Source organism: Pleuronectes platessa, chromosome 21 (assembly GCF_947347685.1).
Source record: "Pleuronectes platessa chromosome 21, fPlePla1.1, whole genome shotgun sequence".
Taxonomy (NCBI): domain Eukaryota; kingdom Metazoa; phylum Chordata; class Actinopteri; order Pleuronectiformes; family Pleuronectidae; genus Pleuronectes; species Pleuronectes platessa.
This window is the reverse complement of record NC_070646.1, coordinates 280,206-296,666: the sequence shown is the minus strand read 5'-3', so window position 1 is coordinate 296,666 and position 16,461 is coordinate 280,206. Positions and strand designations below refer to the sequence as shown.

Here is a 16,461-nt window from a genome sequence, read left to right as displayed (position 1 = left end):
CACCTAATGATGCTATAGATGGAGGCCTCTCCACAGCAACGGGCCATAAAGGCTCATGGGTATTCAGAACAAAAAGCCACTCTGCTGAAAACAGTCCCCAACAAACTCACTGTTCCTTCAGGTTGATTCTGAAAATCTCCAAACAAACTTTATTTACAGTCATTTCTGCAGCTAGCAGCCACAGAGCGAGTGTTTAAACGTTGACGTGGGTTCGAGAGCAGGATCCAGTTTCAAACTTACATTTAACAACAATGAGACATTTCTTAAACATCTTCAGGCAAAAGAACTCTGGACCAGTTCAACAAATTAAAACTTTTCATTTCTGGATCAACCAGTGATTCTCCAGCGTTTCTGTGACAGTTTCTTTTTTCTCCTGCGTCTGAAGATCATGAAATCAAACCAACAGAGACAAGCAGTGGCACATGTTGAACATATTTAAACATGTGAGGCTGAGTGAAGTCCAGCCTGTGGCGGCAGGCCGAGGTCATGTGATCAGTCCAGAGCGGCGTGCAGCAGGGCGCCCTGTCCGCCGGCAGACTTAGATTTCTTCATCTTGCAGATGGCCCTCTGAAGGTCGGACTGATGGATCGGACGAATGCAGTCCTCGGATAAACTAACAGACAGAAAAACATTTATAAAGAATAAAACTTCTTAAGACAAAGAAAATATCAACGTGCGCCGACAAGGTTTCACATGAATTCATAATTCACAGATGATGGTAAGCGACTGCTCGTTATGAGACGCTCTGTCAGATACCTGTCGTCCTGACTGTGGACGAAGTCTCGCACACAGAGCAGCGCGGCGTCACGACACATCTCTCTGAGGTCACTTCCTGAGAAACCGTCTGTCTCCTTAGAGACGTTAACCAGGTCGACCGAGGAGTCCACCTGGGGGGGGGGGGGAGAGAGAGAGAGAGGATCACCCAATGCAGACTAGATCTAGATCCACGATCAGCCACCTCATTTAAATAAGTGTTTATATAAACTCCAGGGTTCACACACATTGTGACCAATGGATTTCCAAGACTTTAAATAGCTTAAAACCCAAATTTCCATGACCAAACATTTTGTGAAATCTCGGTGTATACGCGAAGTGACAAAATGTAGTATTTATAGTATCAATGAGAATTCCAAGTAAACCTTAAATTACACAAAAGTATACCTGCTTATATCTGAGCGCATTTCTTTAAAAGCATATGAATTATTTAAAACTCAGCGTAAATGAACGAAATTAAAATATGAAAATAACAAATTTCCAGGACTTTTCCAAAATCTGATTTGATTTTTTCCAAAACCTTTCCAGGCCTGGAACAACACATTTTAAAATTCCAGTTTCTTCATGACCGTAGGAATCCTGAAACTCACGCTCTCGTTCTCCAGGATGAGTTTGAGGATCTGCTCCCTCTGACTCACACTCTGCACAAAACACACAACACACAACACACAACACACAACACGTCATTGGGCGTCATTGTTAACATTCTAAATCGTTGTTGATTTCGTGACTCAGTCGTACCGGCTGGTTGATGTGGAACCGGGTCGGCATCCTACGCAGAATGGCAGAGTCCAGATCCTGAGGACGGTTGGTGGCTCCCATTATGATCACCTGACACACACAGACACACACAGACACACACAGACACACACACACACATTAAAACATGGCCCTCCTCGGACTGTCCATCGCTGCAGCTCCTCCTTTCAGCCGTGTCTTTAAGAACCCTTACTCATAAACTCAGCTGATCCACTCTGTTGTGATTTGTCCACGGTTATGGCTCATTTATGAAACCTGGGACTTCGCTCTCGCTGTACCCGGTCTGTCAGGGGGCGTGTCAGACTAGCGGCTACTCGCCACTCATGTGACCTGAACATCCCGTGTTTGTACCTGGCAGTGGTGGTCGGTGTCCAGTCCGTCCCACAGGCTCATGAACTGGGCCTTCATCATGGCGGTGGCTTCGTGGTCGGAGCTGGAGCGACTCCTCAGGAACGAGTCTGAGGAAACACACACACACGTCAACACACTGAAGCCTGCTGGTCAGAGGAAGGTACTGCATCAACTGGTACCACACCTATCTCGTCGATGAAGATGATTGACGGCTGTAGTTTAACAGCCAATGAGAAGACGGCGGCCGCCAGCTTCTGGGACTCTCCGTACCACTTGTCCGTCAGAGTGCTGGGCTGCAGGTTGATGAACCGAAACCCCGCCTCCTTGGCCGTCGCCTTGGCGATCAGCGTCTTCCCGCAGCCAGGGGGCCCGTAGAGCAACACGCCTGTTGCCAGGTGACAGGGGGAGAATTATGGTCTGGACTCATTACACCTTCATTCCTCCTCTGTTTAGCTTCTAACCTAATCTTCACTTCCTTTCCTTCTTCCTCTTTGATTTCCTTCACCCAACCCTTGGTGCTTTCTTACCTTCCTTCAGCTCATCCGTCCATCACTCAACTTCAACTCTCTTTTCTTCCCTCCTCCCCTTCCTTCCTACTTTCAATTCATCCATCCTGCCTGCTTCTTTTTCCTGTCTTCTTCGCTTCCATCCTTCATTCCTCAATGCTTTCCTCCATCTATCCTTCGTCCATCCTTGGCTTGTTCCATCCCTCTCCCTCCCAGTGCTCCCTCTCTCACCTTTAGGGGGCTGCAGCAGCCTGGAGCCCCGGAACAGGTGTCTCTTCTGAACAGGTAAAATCACTGTCTCCTGTAATTCGGTGATGATCTCGTCCAGACCTGCAATGTCTCTCCAGGTGATCTACAGTCACATTACCACAGAAATCACGTTCACCGCCAATCAATCTGCAGATTAGTTTCTTGATCAATCAACTTAATATTAGAGTAAAATGTCTGTTACTATCAACTTCCTGTTCATTTAGATCTTCATATGATCAATGAACCTTCAAGTTCCTTGATAACGGTTCTTTCTGGTGAAACGTCTTGGTGCTGAACTGAAGCTCCGTGTGTCAGGAGGCGTCTGGTGAGTGAAGGAGTGAAGGAGGCGTGTTACCTGCATGGTGAGCGGGTCCACCAGGTGAGCTGCGATGCTCATCTCGTACTCCGACAGCTTCACGTTCTTCACTCCGATCTGACGCATCAGCTTCTCGGCCTGAGGCACAAAGACAAAGACGACATTTTCACAACCGCTGCAGAGGATTGTGAAAAGATTCAGACTCCGCCCACAATGAAGAACATCAATCTACTTCCTGTTTACACCACGTGACCAGTGTGAGTTAGTGTGGACGGAGCCTTAAGGACCAGTTGGACTGGCTGCATGTTTCCTGTCCCTGTGACCAGTAACTACAACAGGTCAAAGTGTGTGACTCGCCTGTTTCTGAGCCTCCACCTTCTGCTTCCTGGTGGGGTCGATGGCGTCCACCATCCACTTGATGGTGAAGTAGGTGACAGCTCCGAATATGGTGAGACGGAAGAGGAGGCCGAGGACCTCGTTCCTGCCCAGAGGACGGGCAATGTTTTCAACTGGAACCTCCCTCAATCCCATGGTGATGAACACACACAGAGCTGCAACAACACAAACAACAACAACCAGTAACTTAATGAAATAAACTAGAGTCCCCTCTGTGGCCGTCTCCACCACCCAGTGCAGTTTGTCTACTCACGAGGTTTAAAACAAACTCTTTAGAAATTCACTTTCTGTTTATGAGAAATATACGAACAACCTGAGAAGAGACATTGAAGTCCAACAACTAAAGATGTTACAGTTAAGATCAGAATGTGATTCTTCTTTCAGAATCTAAAGCAGCTTGTTAACAGTTTCTAAATCTCAATGAAGATAATAATTACGTTACAGCTCATCAATTATATTTACTGATGAAAATGTTTCTTATTGTAATTAAGATCCAGTGGTTTTTGAGTTGTTGAAGTTCTGGTCTTCAGTTACAGGGTTAGGCCTCAGCTCTACCACTTGACTCCACCCCTTTGTGTTGTGATTAGTGTTGTTCCATTTCTCTATGGGTTTTATTACAACAACATTTGGAGCAGTAAAGAGAAGAAGACTGAAGAAAATGTTGGACTTTACATAAAACTAGAACAAAAAGAACCACAGAATAGAAACTAGGTGTGTGTGTGTGTGTGTGTGTGTGTGTGTGTGTGTGTGTGTGTGTGTGTGTGTCCGGTGGACGTCTGCTGGAGAATCGTTCTCTCATAGTAACGAGGAACGTTCTTCACTCCGTGTCTGAAGCTCGTGTTCTAACGTAAGAAGAAGTTTCTTTAACTAACGTTACATTGAAATAACCGAACAATGTGGATCGATCTACGACCTGACCCTGACCCGTATTATACAGCTGGTTGATAACTGTGGTTAATCACATCAGTTGATATTGTCTGTATTAACGTTTATTGGCTGCTGATGACATAACGAGTGACCCCCGCGGGTCCTGGACCACATCCTGGCCCCCCGCGGGTCCTCGGACCACAGCCTGGACCCCCACAGATCCTCGGAACACGGCCTGGACCCCCATGGTTCCTCGGGACACGGCCTGGACCCCCTGATCCTCGGACCACAGCCTGGACCACAGACTGGACCACTGCGGGTCCTCGCACCACGGCCTGGACCCCCTGGTCCTCGGACCACAGCCTGGACCACAGCCTGGACCCCCTGATCCTCGGACCACAGCCCGGACCACAGCCTGGATCCTGCGGGTCCTCAGACCACAGCCTGGACCCCCGCGGGTCCTCGCACCACAACCTGGACCCCCTGGTCCTCGGACCACAGCCTGGACCACAGCCTGGACCCCCGGGTCCTCGGACCCCGCTACACTCATTATTAAACCGAAAGCACCGCGCGGCTAGCGGCTAGCTGTAGCATTAGCTTGACCTTCTGGGCTCTCCGGCCGCAGCGGAGCTTCTCCCCGGTAGAATCCAGTAACACGCCACTAAATCCGGGAGAAAGTCTCCAGAGAATGATGTTAATCCGGTAAAAGACACACACTCACACAGAGACACACACAGAGACACACACAGACAGACACACACTCACCTGCTCCGGTCGCAGCTGCACTTCCTGTCTGCTCTTCTTCTGTGGTGCTGATGTGGGTTGTCTTCTTCTACTGAATGGGAGCTCAGTCCCGCCCCCTGCAGGGAGCAGGAGGGAGAAGGTGGATTTTGAAAAACAACTTTATTTAATAAGATCAAATCAAAGACAAATTAAAAAACAGAATATAATTGAAACTAATAACTGAAGGAAACAGAAACATCTCAGAGATGAAAACATTAAATCTGGAGCTCAGTCTGATGCATGTGTGACTCACCGCTCTGCGCCGATTGGCTGGAGGCTTCAGTAAAGTGTTTTATTCAGAATTCAGATGTTAACTGACCTCAACCCTCTTTTTGTGAAAACGGTCATAAACAGGATAACTATCCACCTCTTATCTCAGAATAAAAAAATGGATCATATGTCATGATATGATTGAGTGAATATATAATATTCACCTAATATAAAACCAAGTGCATATCTTTTGGCTTCTCTTTGTTTCTGTTCTGTTATTTCATGTGTTACTTATTTTGTATTCCTAATGTGCTGATTAATAAAAAAAGAAAAAAGGTTTTCATTATTTTTCTCCAAAGAGGATGTGATGAGTTTTCATCTCCTTCTGTCACTTTACAGTTTGAATTTGCAGATGAAACAAAGGAGTAACATGATCTCACCTTCGAGCTCCTGTCAGCGTCTTGGACCAACTGGAGGCTTTTCACAGACTCACTGGGACGTCCTGATGATAAAGACTTACAGTCTAGAGGGAACACATGGACGTGTTTCTCAGCTTCCTTCTGAGACAGGATGCTCCTCGTGTTCATAATACTGTGCAGGTGGAAGATGCTGTCCTAGAGACTTGTTTTATATGTGGGTCACGTGTCCTGGTCCTAACTCAGGCTCCTCACAGTGGAGCTGGGGGACAAACTAACACAGAGATGTCTGATCAGACAGTGTTTCTCTGAGATGTTGAGGGACCAATACAATGAGCTCAGTTGTTGTACTAAGTTATTAAATCCACCATCATAGATATGTTCATCTGATGGTTTTATTTGTAAAGAAGCTCATGAATCATTGCTCCTCAGTAGAGATGAGACTGTCAGCTACAGAGCTGAAGAGGAGCCTGGTCCCAGTCTCATTATACTTTTAATTTATTTTCCAGCTGCTATGGTTGTCATATTTAAAAAAAGTCAGTAATAGATTAAATGCTTTAAATATTTTACTGTTTTACTGCTAATTTGAATATTTCTATTTCTTATTTTTTTTTTTATAGGGATTTATTTTCTTTCTTTTATTGCATCGACTTAATGACACGTTTGTAAATCAGCTGTAAAAATAATCATTCTAATACGAAATTTATTATTTTCCTTTGGTCTTTTTATTCTTTCTATAATGATCATTTATTGCACACGGTAAAAGATAAGATTGATATGAATTCGTCGGTTTTATTGTAATAAAAATAATACATTTTGGATATAGTTTGCACAGACTTTTGTTTTGAAGGCACAGAGCGGATGTGTGGTAGCGTCTCCTCCTCCGGACTAACCCGCTCACAGACACTTTCTCTCCGCCTGTCGGTTTCCAATCAGGCCGGGAACCGTCCTACTGGATCCTTCTGACGTCCGGAGGCCTGGTTCTCCACCGAGCACCGACCCGCTGATGGTTTTGCATCCGGGTGGGGGACCTGGAAACCCGGGCCCGCACAGGGAGGAGGCCCCGACATCCCCTTGTTCTCTATGATTCTGACCCAGAAAACAGCACCGACGGCCGGGCTGCCCGTCTGCCAACAGGCCGGGTAGCGTCCGCCCGCACCGGGGCTGGAAGGGTCGCCCCCGAGGAGACCGGAGAACGGGGCCGCGCTTCAACCGCTCGGACCCGGTTTGAATCTATTGATTCAACATTTACAAGACTTTTCTCTAATTCAAATTAAACTGTGGAGCTCGGGGACCCGGAGGTGAGCTCGCTGCAGGCGGACACTTAACTTCTCTCTCCCCGGTGAAAGATTGCGGAGCCGCCCGGGCGGACTGTGCCTTCTCTCCGGGTCGGACGTGCCTCACGGAAACGCGGATCATGGCCGCGTTAATCAAGGAGATCGTGAGCAGGAAAAAGAGGCGATACCAGGAGGACGGTTTCGACCTGGACCTGACCTGTATCCTCTGTTAGCTGCTCTATTAGCTGCTCTGTTAGCTGCTCTGTTAGCTGCTCTATTAGCTGCTCTAGTAGCTGCTCTGTTAGCTGCTCGGTAAACTGCTCTGTTAGCTGCTCTGTTAGCTGCTCTGTTAGCTGCTCGGTAAACTGCTCTGTTAGCTGCTCTGTTAGCTGCTCTGACAGCTGATCTGACAGCTGCTCTATTAGCTGCTCCGTTAGCTGCTCTGTTAGCTGCTCTGCTAGCTACTCTGCTACCGCTGTTAGCCAGTCTGTTAGTTGCTCTGTTACCTGCTCTGTTAGCTGCTCTCCTAGCTGCTCTGTTACCACTTGTTAGCCAGTCTGTTGACTGCTCTGCTAGCTGCGCTGTTACCACTTGTTAGCCAGTCTGTTGGCTGCTCTGTTACCATCCTGTTAGCTGCTCTGTTAGCTGCTCTGTTAGCTGCTCTGTTAGCTGCTCTAGTAGCTGCTCTATAAGCTGCTCTGACAGCTGCTCTATTAGCTGCTCCGTTAGCTGCTCCGTTAGCTGCTCCGTTAGCTGCTCTGCTAGCTACTCTGCTACCGCTGTTAGCCAGTCTGTTTGCTGCTCTGTTAGCATTCTGTTAGCTGCTCTGTTAGCTGTTCTGCTAGCTGCTCTGTTACCACTTGTTAGCCAGTCTGTTGGCTGCTCTGTTACCATCCTGTTAGCTGTTCTATTAGCTGCTCTGTTACCGTTCTATTAGTTTCTCTGTTAGCTCCTCTGTTACCTGCTCTGCTAGCTGCTCTGTTACCTGTTCTGTTCTGTTAGCGCTTAGTCTCAGTGTAACGTATTATGTTAAATGATTTAAATGCCTGAAGTCCTCGGAACCAAACAGAGAAATGATTGGTTCCTCTTGATCTTATAAACCATCCCACAGACGATTCTGTGATCCAATGACAACGTTTCTCAGAACAGATGTTGGCGCCGGTCCATGTTACTAAGTTTGTTTCATTCTACGATTTAAGATTCTGCTCAGTCGGGGGCTGGTTCTCTGTCCTCGTGGTCTTCAGGTTTCTCTGGTTCTGTGATTCTCTGGGTTTGTTGACATGAACGTGGACGTCGGGGACTCGACTGAGACGTGAAGACGTGTCTGTCCTCAGAGTCGTTGATCCTTAGCGATGCGATCAGACATTTATCCCAACATCATCGCCATGGGTTTCCCTGCGGAGCGACTGGAGGGAGTTTATAGAAACAACATCGAGGATGTCGTCCGGTAAGCCCCCGCTCTGCCTGACCTTTGACCTCTGAAATGAGCAGAAGCTGAACCTCTGTCCCCGTTTCAGGTTTTTAGATTCAAAGCACAAGAATCACTATAAGATCTACAACCTGTGAGTAGCTTCACCAACACTCTTCTTCCTGAAACCTCTGAACGTGTCATGTCGTTTGTGATCAGATGAATTCACTGTTAGTTCAGAAGGTGACCGCCTGTCTCTGTCCACAGATGTGCAGAGCGACATTATGACGCGTCAAAGTTTAACTGTCAAGGTAAGGCTCCGTGATTGGACGTCGGCATCTCGTTGCTGTGCAGCGGAGGGCGTGATGTGAGCGACTCTCGCCCTTTCTCTTTCAGTCGCTCAGTATCCCTTCGAGGACCACAACCCGCCCCAGCTGGAGCTCATCAAGCCGTTCTGCGAGGACCTGGACCAGTGGCTTAGCGAGGACGAGCTGCATGTCGCCGCCATCCACTGCAAGGCGGGAAAAGGCCGCACCGGTGTCATGATCTGTGCATACCTGCTGCATCGGGGCAAGTTTCAGGAGCCGCAGGAGGCGCTGGACTTTTACGGCGAGGTCCGCACACACGACAAGAAGGTAACGACACTGCCGGGGACACTTGAGGTTTAATAACACCTGGAGAGCGAGAGTTGAACTGTAAACCGCCTCCTCAGACTCTAATTGGTTGGTAAATCCTCTTTGTCACATTTGTTCAGTTCAGTCTGAACCTGAACATCAGGTGTGAAAAGTTCCTCAGAGCAGAAGTGGAGTTCTGGGTCTGGATCAAACTGAACCAGGTTCTGTTGGTTTGCAGTGAAAACACTTTGTTGAAGAGTTTGGACCAATCACAGGAAGTAGAGCCAGAATTAAACAGTAGAAGAAGAAGAAGAGGAAGCAGCTGCAGTCTTCATCTCCGACGACATAATGTTTGAACCACGAGGACGTTCATTTGGTGCATTTGAACTAGTGGAGTACTGTAGTACTGCTTAGTACTGTAGTACTATGGAGTAGTGCTTAGTACTGTGGAGTACTGTTGTACTGCTTAGTGCTGTAAAGTACTGTGGACAAGGGCTGCACCTATCGATTATTTCTTTATCGATTAATCTAATGAGTCTCTTTTATTACTTGATAATATAGTTGTTGAAGTAGCCCTGTAGTTGTATCAATTTCTGTATGAAGCAAAAAACAGTCAAATAAAATAATGTAAGTATAATTCAATAGTATTTCAAAAATGTTTATTATTCATTTTCACTCTGAACTGAATAATAATAAATAATATTTACTCATTTCAACAAAAAAAAGGGCTTAAAACATTAAAAAAAAAAAAGATGTAGTGTGAGTTTCCCCTTTTCTTCCTTTTTCTTAATATAAACTACATTTCACATATAAACAATCTCAACGAACATTAACAGCTTTAACTTTCCTCTTTGTTCCCACTTGCTCTGGTTCAGTGAAGTAAACTCCAGGGGTATTACCGTAAAGACGGGAAAAGCTGCGCAGGTTCAAATAGAAACGCTCTGTCACAATTTAATAACAGGTCTGGGTCCGTAAAGAGGCTCAGGGTCCGGACCAGGGTCCAACTGTTGAGAACCTATGCTCCAAGATCATGGGCCATTAAACCCAACCCGTCAGGTGAGTCCGTGTGTTGAGCGTGCACAGCCACCTCCATATGACGCATAGACGCCCTAACCCTATGTGTAGGACAGCTGCTGTTAGTGATACATCATGATGTTAACATGGCGTGTGTGTGTGTGTGTGTGTGTGTGCGTGTGCGTGCGTGTGTGTGTGTGTGTGTGTGTGTGTGCGTGCGTGTGTGTTCTCTCGTTCATCAGGGTGTGACCATCCCCAGTCAGCGGCGTTATGTCATCTACTACAGCTTCCTGTTGAGGAACCAGCTTCAGTATAAACCTGTGGCTCTGCTCTTCCACAAGATGCTGTTTGAAACGATCCCAATGTTCACAGCTGGAGCCTGCAGTAAGTCACTCCTCCTCCCCCCCCCCCCCCCACTCATCTACTCCTTCACTCATCCACTCCCCCCCCCCCCCCCCCCCACTCATCTACTCCTTCACTCATCCACTCCCCCCCCCCCCCCTCACTCATCCACTCTGATGTCTCTCTTTCAGACCCTCAGTTTGTCGTCTACCAGCTGAAGGTGAAGATTCACACCTCTAACCCCGCCCACACGCGGCGAGAAGACAAAGTGATGCTATTTGAGTTCCCGCAGCCACTTCCTGTCTGTGGAGACATAAAGGTGGACTTCTTCCACAAGCAGAACAAGATGATGAAGAAGGTGAACACACACACACACACACACACACACACACACACGCACACACTGTGGTCCCAAGTGAACTCACAGATAATTACTGCCTGAATGATGATGAATGACCTGAGCAACAAATCACAATTACTAGATTGATCACATGACAGGAAGCCAGTTTATAAATTATACCTCCACCTGTCTGGATCTAAGTGAACTTTGACCCCATTGCCCTACAGGAAAAGATGTTTCACTTCTGGGTCAACACCTTCTTCATCCCGGGGCCGGAGGAGAACACGGACAAGCTGGAGAACGGCAGCACCGGGCCCCTGAGGGAACCAGCCGACAGAACGCAGCAGAACCTGGTGATGACGATGGCGAGCGTGACATCGGGAGGAGAAACCAGTGACCGGGAGTATCTGATCCTCACGCTGATCAAGAACGACCTGGACAAGGCCAACAAAGACAAGGCCAACAGGAACTTCTCCCCTAACTTCAAGGTATCAATGACCTCACACGCAGACGATCCTTGTGAAGAACTGGATCTACGATATCTCTGATTCAGGCCGGAAGTCTTCAGATCGCTCACTCTCTGTTCTCCTGCTTTAGGTGAAGCTGTTTTTTACCAAGACGGTGGAGGAAGGAGCTAACTGTGACACTAGCAGCACGTCGACCTCTGTGACCCCGGACGTCAGCGACAACGAACCGGATCACTACCGCTACTCCGACACCACGGACTCTGACCCGGAGACCGAGCCCTTCGAAGACGACCACCACAATCAGATCACAAATGTCTGACACACACTCATACACACACATATATACACAGTATGTCTATATATATATATATATATATATATATATATATATATATATATATGTATGTATGTATGTACACACATGAACCCATGAGTAAGACTAGCGCAGTGTTAGCTTACGGTGAGTATATAACTGACCCACCAGAACTGATCGGTGGGACTCGATCAAATGATAAACCACGCCCCCCTGCCCCCACCTCCAATCGTCTGCTCGGTGCACACCTGGACAATCACATGACACGTGGTCAGGGTGAGGACGTTGGTGTCTAATGGACAATAAGACGGATGAATGGACAGAGTTAAAGGGGTAAAACTTGAATATAAACAAACTGAAAGACGAGTCCATTTCTTTATTGACGACACCAAGAGGAGAAAGAAAGAAGACGAGTCCCCGGATGTGTCCCTCCCTCCTTCCTGACCAGTTTCAAGAAGCTTCTTGCAGACCAGTCGTTTGCTGGTTTCTGCCCTCTTCGTTTTTTAAGCTGTCAGAGTTGACTCTTCTCTCTGTGTCCTAACTTGAGGTGAGTGTGGCTCCATGTTGTTTGAAGGCCAGTGCTCTTATTTTTGAATTTCAGCAAAGAAAAACCTGTTATTATTTATTAATATAACATTCGACAGAGTCTAAATCTGAATTGAAATGAAACGGATTTTAATCATTGAACTGATGGAACCAGGACAGTGAACAAACGTCATCACTATTAATTTATATCTGTAGTTATAAAAAAAGAGTACATTGGCCCAGCAGCTCTAGAACAACAGTAATCAACCAAAGTTCAAGTTTTCACCCTGGTCTTCAAAAGTCCTCATGACCGAGAACAAGCTGGTCGGTCTGGACCGTTAGAATCCGTCAATCTGAGCTGGTTCAGGACTGGGTTGGGGTCAGGACTGGTCTGGACTGGCCTCGGTACTGGTCTAGACACAGTTTGGACCGGTCTCACTTGGACTGGATTTGTGACCAAGCAGCATACAAAGAGAGGTGACGACCTTTAGTTTGAATGTGACGAGGAAGAAGAGAAACTTGGATTATTCACAATCTGCTGCAGCTCTGTCAATCATCCACTGTTGAAACCACGTAGACTTCAAACCTGCCGTGAACAAGCGCTCCTCCGACCCTCTGCTCACAGATTTGCACAGAATGATTCTCTTCAGCTCTTCAATCAATTCTACAGTTACAGAAAATCTATTTTTGTTATTCTCTCATATCAATCATTAAGCTAAAAATCACGTTATAACCATTCCTGCAGCCAGATCTGCTGTGAGCTTTACACCTGAAGGCTTCAAACTAAAGCAGAAACGACAACAGAGCGCTTACTTTACAAGTGCCTGGTTGCCAGGCGGGTGGTGATTGCACTTTATAAAGGACGGTTGAGTTTGTAACTATTTCTGGACGAGGTCGGTCCATCCTAGAAAACCGGTTATGCCTCGTTCACACTACATGATTGTAGATAAAAGGCCGAATCGCAGCCAAACTGGTGTTTGACCAGCAGGCGCTATGTTAGGACTCTTCAAAGACTCAAGAGGCCTTCTCTAGTCAAACAAACCGGGGACAGAGCAGACAGCTGGGGGGGGGTTTCCACTTGCTGAAGAGGGTGTAGCTTGGGACCCCATTACGTCAGGCGCATAGTGTGTAATCACAAGACGCCCAATCACAAGACAGCAAGTCATGTAGTGTGAAGTGCACAGCCATCCTCCTGTTGTGTTGACAGATCCAGTCCTTCTGTGAAGCTGCTGTCAGGAGCTCAGAGCTCAGAGCTTCTCAACTTTGGCGTCAGGACCCGGTCGTGGCTTTGAGGAAGAATCTCACCTCCACAGTTAAGAGTCAAGTCGAGGTTTGGCCTCTGTGTGACTTTGGTTTCTGACATTTAAAGAAAGGTAACACTCTGTAATTATTACTGTTTGTAGACTATTAATCTTTGTCTTCGCTATCACTTTTTTGAGGCATTCAAGCGCTTACATTCTTTACAACTGACCCTTTAATGCCGAGGACGACAGTTTGAGGATCAGGTCACTATCACTGCAGGTTTGAGACTGTTCTCTCTGGATCTCACAGAACCACGTTCAGTTCTCAGACCTGTTTCTCTTAAACCACAGATTTAACCTCATCAGAGTGAAACGATCCAAAACTAATCTCCAGTTAGTTTGTATTCTCAACTCTTCTTGATGTTAAGGTTTGTCTGTTCACGCAACAAGCAGTTTTTCAGCTTTTCTCCAAACAGTTGAGAAGCTTCAGGATGTGCACCTTCTCATGTTTGTTGGCTTCACAGCAGTTGTGATTTTTCTAATGAAAAACATTTAGCCAGCAGCCAAGAAATCCTCTGTAAATACTATCAGTCACCAGTCGATCAGAGAAAACCTTATTATCATCTGAGCATCTGCCTCCAGATGCCCGATCTCCGTCCTAACATTTAGTTCTACAACCAAATCAGCTGTTTGATTGTTCTTCAGTTAGGTTCCTGTTGTCTGTAGGCCCTGATCACACAGGACGCACTGTGGAGGCCGACACATGAACACAACTTGTTATAGAATCACTGAAGGCAGAAGTTCTGACTGGGACCCACGGGGTGATGTCTGGACAGGAGCGATTCCCGACCTCAGAGTCAACAACTCGTTGGACACAAACGTTTCAGTGACGTTCCGATCCAGTTCAGTCAGAGAATCTTCGGTTGGATAAGAAAGGGTTGACAGCTACCTGAGCCAGAGGCAGAGATGTGATGGTTCCAGTTGTTCAGGTTGTTCCGAGTCGACTTTGTGTTGAGGGAACAAAGACACATGTAGGGGACGTTCAGTCGGATTCAGATCCTAGATCACAAACACAGGACTGGTAGAAAAAGTGTCTGGTGCTGATAAACTGTCTCCTGTGTGATCATATCTTGTTCCACCTTGTGTTACGAGCAAACTGGTGCTTTGAGCCGTAGTTGTTGGGCCCACAGTCCACCATGTTGGGTTTTAGGTGCTAAGTTAAGCTAACCAGCTGAGCCCGTTGTCCATCTGTGGTGCTCGTCCAGTCTTCATCGGTCCGCAGGTTGTTTGTGTAGCTGCCAAAATGTTTAAGCAACAATAACACAACTCCTGTGGGTTCCTGTCAGGCGTGACCTCACCTCTTGCCATCAACCCGTTCAGACATGACTGGTGTGTAGACCTGTTCAGCAGAGCAGCTCAAAACCTGAACTTACTCAAAAAACGATAAACTGCTGCGAACTTGTATCATGATGCAATAACGACCATTTCCATTCAGCGTTGTGGCGTTCGGGTCCAATCAGGTCACAGCCTGGTCGGTTCTTCAACCTGTTTGTCGTCGGTATCAACACGAGGACGTTGAGGACTTGAACATGTGTTTCAGAAACAAGTCTCACCTCCTGCTGAACACATGGAGCTGCACTGAACACAAGCGCGTGAACTGAACAGGTTCTGGGGATTCTGGGGATTCTGAGGTCAAGCAGGTGTCGTCCACGTCTCCATGTCTCTGGTGCTCCGGGTCTTTGTCTTGGACCATTTCATTGCAGTTGGTTGTAGACATCAACAGCAACTGTGTCAAATCCATCTAGGAACTTTGGACAGAACATAGTTTGTAGGTCAACCAGGGTCGATTCATCAAGTCTCATAACATTCGGTAACAGAAATTGTCTCTCTTCAAAATTGTATTATATTAAAATATGACTTGTCATTCCTGCTCTGTTTTTGCCAGATGTTCACAGTTCCTGTACTGAACCAGAAAGTCAGAAAGGAAACAAAAAGAGGAAGTGATCAAAACTTAGTAGTTTATAAAAAAAAAAAAACCTTAAAACACTGAACTCAGTGATGATAAACGTTTTAATGTCTGAATGTGTCGTTCTGCAGATGTTAGTTTGCATCTGGAATCTGTAAAGGATCCTTAAACTCACACCAGGGTTTAACCTTTGACCTCCTTGATTCAGATTTAACTCGAGTTTCACACGATTCCGTCAGTTAAACTCTTTTTGTTTACATCTCAACGCCAAACGAAGCTCAGACTGATGTGTTTGAGTTTTGGAGTTGATGAGGTGAAGGTGATCTGTTCTTTCTATTTTTAGCCTTAAGGTGCCATCACATTAATCCTCTGCTCAACAGAACTCAGACCAGTACACGAGGTCACGCTCATCTGTTGATGTCCGTGTTTCTATTCGCTGAAAATACAAATTCAAAGATTGCAGTTCACACTTTAATATGCAGTTAGGATTTTGTCTTTTGAACAAGACGGAGGGAGTGCTCCGGACAGAGGCGATGTGACGGCCTCTTGACTTGAAGGTTTTCTGCGTGAGTTGGGGTCACGAACCACATCTGTCGATCAGAGGTCAAAGGTCAACATCGGGCAGAAGATGATGTTGGTTCAACAGCCTCAAATGTTTTAATTTAGTTTGTCTGTTTCAGAAACAAGCTGACAGCCTCACGAGGGCAGACGTCGTCAACATTATAATTTATCTACAACCGACTTCAATTTCCAACATATTTGTCCTCAAATTTATAAAGTGTTTGATCTTAAGTTGACAAAACTACATTTTAGTTTGATCAAAGCTGCTAGCTAGATAATTAAGCTCACGTTAGCATTTAAAGAACAAACGCTTTTTAAAAAATGACAGCATGGACACGTGTATGACATCATGCTAACGTCCTGAGAAGCTGACAGCAAACAGTTCCGATCATGCTAACATGCTGAAGCTAGCAGGCGGTCCGTGTAGAAGTCATAGAAACACATTCGTCCCGTTAATAAAAACTTTAAATCTTTCACTGTAACTTTATAAACCAGTTAATTGAACCGTGTTTGTAGCCTGTCCATCAGATTGGATGGGTGGTGATCAATGTCTCTGGTGCAGGTGGTTCTGGCGTCTCGGTTCATGTCCACTGTCTCTGTGTGTCCTCATGTTGTTGTTTTTATTCATCAGGTTATTTTATCACCCAAATGTCTTCATAACCTAACCTGTATCCCCATGGAAACATTTCAAGTTAATCTGACCCCCTCCTCCCAGTTCTTTTATTCTGCCCCCCCCCCCCCCCCGCCCTGTTTTATAATGAAATAA

General features: G+C 46.3%; 2 protein-coding genes across 4 annotated transcripts; one reads left to right on the top strand and one right to left on the bottom strand.

Moving 5' to 3' along the window:
* Window positions 1-122: 122 nt before the first annotated feature.
* atad1b (ATPase family AAA domain containing 1b) lies at window positions 123-5,078 on the bottom strand. Its single transcript, XM_053414129.1, has 10 exons — window positions 4,984-5,078; window positions 3,313-3,506; window positions 2,995-3,093; window positions 2,622-2,742; window positions 2,069-2,269; window positions 1,885-1,991; window positions 1,516-1,605; window positions 1,365-1,415; window positions 757-887; window positions 123-613 (listed from the first exon to the last, which is right to left on the bottom strand). The coding sequence occupies exons 2-10, from the start codon at window positions 3,484-3,486 to the stop codon at window positions 493-495; spliced, it is 1,095 nt and encodes a 364-aa protein (XP_053270104.1). The 5' UTR covers window positions 3,487-3,506; window positions 4,984-5,078; the 3' UTR covers window positions 123-492.
* Window positions 5,079-6,824: 1,746 nt separating this feature from the next.
* On the top strand, window positions 6,825-15,092 carry ptenb (phosphatase and tensin homolog B). 3 transcript variants are annotated; one of them, XM_053414126.1, is made up of 9 exons: window positions 6,825-7,123; window positions 8,267-8,351; window positions 8,422-8,466; window positions 8,580-8,623; window positions 8,709-8,947; window positions 10,183-10,324; window positions 10,474-10,640; window positions 10,850-11,110; window positions 11,220-15,092. In XM_053414126.1, the coding sequence occupies exons 1-9, from the start codon at window positions 7,045-7,047 to the stop codon at window positions 11,406-11,408; spliced, it is 1,251 nt and encodes a 416-aa protein (XP_053270101.1). In that variant the 5' UTR covers window positions 6,825-7,044; the 3' UTR covers window positions 11,409-15,092. The 3 variants fall into 3 exon arrangements, with proteins under 3 accessions (XP_053270101.1, XP_053270103.1, XP_053270102.1); XM_053414128.1 differs by lacking the exons at window positions 6,825-7,123; window positions 8,267-8,351; window positions 8,422-8,466; window positions 8,580-8,623 and adding an exon at window positions 9,888-9,982 and having other exon boundaries at window positions 8,850-8,947; XM_053414127.1 differs by lacking the exons at window positions 6,825-7,123; window positions 8,267-8,351; window positions 8,422-8,466; window positions 8,580-8,623; window positions 8,709-8,947 and adding an exon at window positions 8,994-9,982.
* The last annotated feature ends 1,369 nt before the right edge of the window (window positions 15,093-16,461 follow it).

Excerpts from the sequence above, each read along its gene's own strand:
- atad1b (XM_053414129.1), bottom strand. The coding sequence starts at position 3,486 with ATGGGATTGAGGGAGGTTCCAGTTGAAAACATTGCCCGTCCTCTGGGC. Across the intron at positions 1,606-1,884 it reads ACACCGACCACCACTGCCAG|GTGATCATAATGGGAGCCAC; the intron begins GTACAAACACGG and ends TGTGTGTGTCAG. Across the intron at positions 1,416-1,515 it reads GGTTCCACATCAACCAGCCG|AGTGTGAGTCAGAGGGAGCA; the intron begins GTACGACTGAGT and ends TGTTTTGTGCAG.
- ptenb (XM_053414126.1), top strand. The coding sequence starts at position 7,045 with ATGGCCGCGTTAATCAAGGAGATCGTGAGCAGGAAAAAGAGGCGATAC. Across the intron at positions 8,352-8,421 it reads AACATCGAGGATGTCGTCCG|GTTTTTAGATTCAAAGCACA; the intron begins GTAAGCCCCCGC and ends TCCCCGTTTCAG. Across the intron at positions 10,325-10,473 it reads GTTCACAGCTGGAGCCTGCA|ACCCTCAGTTTGTCGTCTAC; the intron begins GTAAGTCACTCC and ends TCTCTCTTTCAG.